The sequence below is a fragment of the Enhydra lutris genome, unplaced genomic scaffold (genome assembly GCF_002288905.1).
Source record: "Enhydra lutris kenyoni isolate GAN:26980312 unplaced genomic scaffold, ASM228890v2 scaffoldscaffold13, whole genome shotgun sequence".
NCBI classification, from domain to species: domain Eukaryota; kingdom Metazoa; phylum Chordata; class Mammalia; order Carnivora; family Mustelidae; genus Enhydra; species Enhydra lutris.
This window is the reverse complement of record NW_019154097.1, coordinates 12,708,141-12,713,856: the sequence shown is the minus strand read 5'-3', so window position 1 is coordinate 12,713,856 and position 5,716 is coordinate 12,708,141. Positions and strand designations below refer to the sequence as shown.

Sequence of the window (5,716 nt, the reverse complement as noted above, 5' to 3'; positions counted from 1 at the left end):
AAAGACCTTTCACTTGATGTTAACATTATAGGGATATATAGAGATGAAAAAGGCAAGGGAGTGCTTTCAAGTAGCTAATTACATGAACAGAAGAAAAGGCAAAATGAAACTTGTTCCATAGCTTTAAAAACAGAACAAAAATCTTATAATAATTTTATGCCTCTCTAAATGTTGCTATGTGATATTTCTTTTTAAAATAGTATTATAAACTTGTGTTTTGGTTTTAGAATGTTAAACCACTCTTACATTTCTACCTCCATTTAGATGTAATCTATTGTTCTTTTTATGTAACACTTTATTCAATGTCCTAATTATTTTTTAGGATTTTTTTCCATCTGTGTTCATGAGAGCTAGGTTCTTAATTTTTCTTTTTAACCATATCCTTGTTAGATTTTTGTATCAAGTTTGTGATGGCCTCATAAAATGAATTAAGGTAGTTTTCTGTCTGTGGATAGATTGTATAAAATTTAATTTGTCTCTTTCTTAAAAGAGTGAAATAATTCATTGAGATATCATTTTGGCTGGAGTATTTTCTAGGGAAGATTATAATAATGGATTCACTTTTGAAATGGATATAGGGTTTTCTAGTTCCAGACAAGATGGAATAAAAACTTTTCCCTATTTTGTTAAATACAGCTAACACTCTGGACATTATGTATAAAGAAAGCCTAAGAAGACTCTGAAAGGCAGAGAGGAGAAAGATAAACTAGGGACTCTGGGATCTAAAGAAACAAAAGATGCAGTGAGTTTCCTGAGTTTTCTTTTTGCCTTCTATATATCCCAGACTGAGTGCAACATAAGCTTAAAACTCCCAAACACCAATGGGAGCGAACAAAAAAAGCACAAGAAAATTTACTCTTTTTAGCCAAAGGAGTAGAAAAGGGGTGGCTTAGCAAGACAGAATACGTAATGGCAGTAATTGCCCTACTCCAGCCAAACACCAGAGGAAATACTGCAACCCTGCTCTCCTACTTCAGCATTTTCAAATGGGGAGCCTAGGTTTCAACCCTCTACCATCTGTCTTTTCCCTCCAGACAGGATTTCAAGAGACAAATTAGTAGGAAGTCAAGGCTTTCATCTATACCTGCTAGGGATGAATTCTTCCATCCCCGTTGTGTCATCAAATCCATGTGAGGAGCTTAGAATTTTGCCAGATGTGGCAAGAATGAAGTAGTGACTCCTTTCTCTAAAGGACATGGTTTTAGAGGAAGCCTGCTGAAATAGATCTGAGTAAGATCCAGACTGTCATAGTACCTAAAATATCCAGGATACAAATGAATATCACTCCTCATACAAAGAATCTGATATCTCAATTTGAATGATAAAGGACAATCTCTAGATACAACAAAAAATGAACAGATGTTGGAATTATTTGACAAGGAATTTAAAGCAACTATTATAAAATGCTTCAGTGAACAATTATACACACACTTGAAACAACTGAAAATACAGAAGGCCTTCACAGAGAAACAAAGCCTCAGAAAAGATACAGAAAAAAGAACCTAATGAAAAAAAAAAACCATAATGGAAATAAAATATTCAGTGGGTAGTTTCAACAGCAGGATGAAGGGGGCAACGTGTTGATTTGATTTTATGTTCTTTTTTAAATTTTGAGATAGAGTATAAGATCATCTAATATATGTATTTTGGGCTATAAATTTTCTTCTAATCACTGGCTTTAGCTGGATTCCATAAAATTTTATTGGGATGCTCATTATGATTTAGTTCAAAATAGTTTTTTTCCTTCCCTACCCCCCACAAACCCCCCACCTCTCAGATTCCTCATATCAGAGAGATCATATGATAATTGTCTTTCTTGCTTGACTTATTTAACTTAGCATAATCCCCTCTAGTTCTATCCATGTTGTTGCAAATGGCAAGATTTCGTTTTTTTGATAGCTGTATAATATTCCACTGTATGTATATGTATATATATATATATATATATATATATATATATATATATATACCACATCTTCTTTACCCATTCATCTTTTGATGGACATCTAGGAATGGATATCTGGGCTCTTTCCATAGTTTGGCTATTGTGGACATTGCTTCTATAAACATAGAGGGGCTTGTGCCCCTTTGGATCACTGCATTTGTATCTTTGGGGTAAATACCCAGTAGTGCAATTGCTGGGTTGTGGGTTAGCTCTATTTTAAAATTTTTGAGGAGCCTCCATACTGTTTTCCAGAGTGCCTGTACCAGCTTGCATGCCACCAACAGTGTAGGAGGCTTCCCCTTTCTCCACAACCTCGCCAACATCTGTCATTTCCTGACTTGTTAATTTTAGCTATTCTGACTGGTGTGAGGTGGTTATCTCATTGTGGTTTTGATTTGTATTTCCCTGATGCTGAGTAACGTGGAGCACTTTTTCATGTGTCTGTTGGCAATTTGGATGTCTTCTTTGCAGAAATATCTGTTCATGTCTTTTGCCCATTTCTTGATTGGATTATTTGTTCTTTGAATGTTGAGTTTGATAAGCTCTTTATAGATTTTGGATACTAGCCCTTTATCTGATGTGTCATTTGCAAATATCTTCTCCCATTCTGTCGGTTGTCTCTTGGTTTTGTCGACTGTTTCCTTTGCTGTGCAAAAGCTTTTGATCTTGATGAAGTCCCAATAGTTCATTTTTGCCCTTGCTTTCCTTGCCTTTGGCGATGTTTCTAGGAAGAAGTTGCTGTAGCTGAGGTCTAAGAGTTTGCTGCCTGTGTTCTCCTCAAGGATTTTGATGGATTCCTGTCTCACATGGAGGTCTTTCATTCATTTTGAGTCTATTTTTCTGTGTGATGTAAGGAAATGGTCCAATTTCATTCATCTGCATGTGGCTGTCCAATTTTTTCAACACCCTTTGTTGAAGAGACTGTCCTTTTTCCATTGAACATTCTTTCCAGCTTTGTCGAAGATTACTTGACCATAGAGCTGAGGGTCCATTTCTGGGCTCTGTATTCTGTTCCATTGATCTATGTGTCTGTTTTTGTGCCAGTACCATACTGTCTTGATGCTTAAAGCTTTGTCTTAGAGCTTGAAGTCCGGAATTGTGATGCCACCAGCTTTGCTTTTCTTTTTCAACACTCCTCTGGCTCTTCAGTGTCTTTTGTGCTTCCATACAAATTTTAGGATTATTTGTTCCATTTCTTTGAAAAAAGTTGATGGTATTTTAAATTTTTTTTAAGATTTTATTTATTTATTTGACAGAGATTACAAGTAGGCAGAGAGGCAGGCAGAAAGAGAGGAGGAAGCAGGCTCCCTGCTGAGCAGAGAGCCTGATGTGGGGCTCGATCCCAGGACTCTGAGATCATGACCTGAGCTGAAGACAGAGGCTTTAACCCACTGAGCCACCCAGGTGCCCCAAGTTGATGGTATTTTGATAGAGATTGCATTAAATGTGTAGATTGTTCTAGGTAGCATAGACATCTTCACAATATTTGTTCTTCCAATCCATGAGCATGGAACATTTTTCCATTTCTTTGTATCTTCTTCAATTTCTTTCATGAGTATTCTATTATTTTCTGAGTATAGATTCTTTGCCTCTTTGGTTAAATTTGTTCCTAAGGTATCTTATGGTTTTGGGTGCAATTGTAAAGGTGATCAACTCCTTAATTTCTTTCTTCTTCTCATTGTTAGTTTATAGAAATGCCACTGATTTCTGTGCATTGATATTATATCCTGCCATTTACTGAATTCTTGTATGAGATCTAGCAGTTTTAGTGTGGAGTCTTTTGGGTTTTCCACATAAAGCATCATATCATGTGCAAAGAGTGAGAGTTTGACTTCTTTGCTGATTTGGATGCCTTTTATTTCTTTTTGTTGTTTGATTGCCGAGGTTAGGATTTCTAGTACTGTATTGAATAGCAGTGGTGATAGTGGACATCCCTGCCATGTTCTTGACCTTTGGGGGAAAGCTCTCAGTTTTCCCCCATTGCGAATGATATTCACTGTGGGTTTTTCATAGATGACTTTTATGATATTGTGGTATGTACCCTTTATCCCTACACTGTGAAGAGTTTTGATCAAGAAAGGATGCTGTACTTTGTCAAATGCTTTTTCTGCATCTATTGAGAGTATCATATGGTCTTCTTTTTTCTTTTATTAGTGTATTGTATCACATTGATTAATTTGTGGATGTTGAACCAGCCTTATCGCCCAGGAATAAATCCCACTTGGCCATTAAAAGAATTGAATAATTCTTTTATTTAGTTGGATCCTATTGGCTAGTATTTTGGTGAGAATTTTTGTATCCATGTTCATCAGGGGTATTGGTCTATAATTCTCCTTTTTGACGGGGTCTTTGTTTGGTTTTTGGATCTAGGTAATGCTTGCCTCATAAAAAAAGTTTGGAAGTTTTCCTTCCATTTCTATTTTTTGGAACAGTTTCAGAGGAATAGGTATTAATTCTTGTTTAAATGTTTGGTAGAATTCCCCTGAGAAGCCATCTGGCCCTGGGCTCTTATTTTTGGGGAAAATTTTGATTATTGCTTCAATTTCCTTACTGGGTATGGGTCTGTTCAGGTTTTTCTATTTCTTCTTGTTTCAGTTTTGGTAGTTTATATGTCTCTAGGAACGTATCCATTTCTTCCAGATTGTCTAATTTGCTGGCATATAGTTGCTCATAATATTTTCTTATACTTGTTTGTATTTCTTTGGTGTTGGTTTTGATCTCTCCTCTTTCATTCATGATTTTATTTATTTGGGTCCTTTCTCTTTTCTCTTTGATAAGTCTGGCCAGGGGTTTATCAATCTTAATTCTTTCAGAGAGTCAGCTCCTAGTTTCATTGATCTGTTCTACTATTTATTTGTTTTCTATTCCATTGATTTCTGCCTGATCTTTATTATTTCTCTTCTCCTGCTGGGTTCAGGCCTTATTTGCTATTCTTTTTCAGACTCCTTTAGGTGTAGGGTTAGGTTATGTATTTGAAATCTTTCTTGTTTCTTGAGAAAGGCTTGTATTGCTACATACTTTCCTCATAGGACCACCTTTGCTGCATCCCAAAGATTTCAGTTCAAAACAGTTTTTCTTTTTTTTTTAAAAGAGAACAAATCTACACCTTTATTTACTTTTCACTAAATTTAAATTCTTGAGGGGTACAGCATCACACGGATTCTGTGGCCAATGGCTTTAGCAGGAAGGTTGCTTCGGAATTTGGCACGAACCATGCCGCTGTTTCCATGAGCACGAGTTACTTTTCCCCAGATTACTCTGGTTTTGTTTGGTTTGCCACCAGGAGTCACTGTGTTGTTCTTTGCTTTGTACACATAAGCACATCTCTTGCCTAGATAGAATTCCGTTTCATCTCGAGCATATACACCTTCGATTTTAAGAAGAGCTGTGTGCTCCCTCTGGTTGCGGAGACCCCGCTTATAGCCAGCAAAAATGGCCTTGGACCACAGCCTTCCAGACATTATTCGGCGTTTTAGAGGAGTCCTGTTCCCAGCAGGCCTCAATTACTGCGCCCAAAGTTCAGCAACCCAAAACAGTTTTATTTTTTGTTGTGATTTCTTTCTCATACTTATGTTACTAGGAGTGTATTATGTAAGTTTCTAACATTTGGAGATTTTTTAAAGTTATATTTTCTTTTTAAAAAATTTCCTGGTTTAATTCTATATGGCCAGAGAACATTCTCTGAATGATTTAAATTGTTTGAAAGTACTTAAAGCTTATTTTAGGACCCATTATAGAGTCATAGTATTCATTGTACTACGTGTCCCATTT

The 5,716-nt window shown here is 36.3% G+C and overlaps 1 protein-coding gene across 1 annotated transcript; it reads right to left on the bottom strand.

Annotated features, from left to right (window-relative positions):
• Window positions 1-5,015: 5,015 nt before the first annotated feature.
• LOC111145829 (60S ribosomal protein L35a) lies at window positions 5,016-5,460 on the bottom strand. Its single transcript, XM_022501084.1, has one exon. It carries the CDS (start codon window positions 5,404-5,406, stop codon window positions 5,074-5,076), a length of 333 nt encoding a protein of 110 aa, XP_022356792.1. The 5' UTR covers window positions 5,407-5,460; the 3' UTR covers window positions 5,016-5,073.
• Between the last annotated feature and the right edge of the window lie 256 nt (window positions 5,461-5,716).

What these genes read in the sequence shown, in the direction of transcription:
- LOC111145829 (XM_022501084.1), bottom strand. Translation starts at nt 5,406, where the DNA reads ATGTCTGGAAGGCTGTGGTCCAAGGCCATTTTTGCTGGCTATAAGCGG.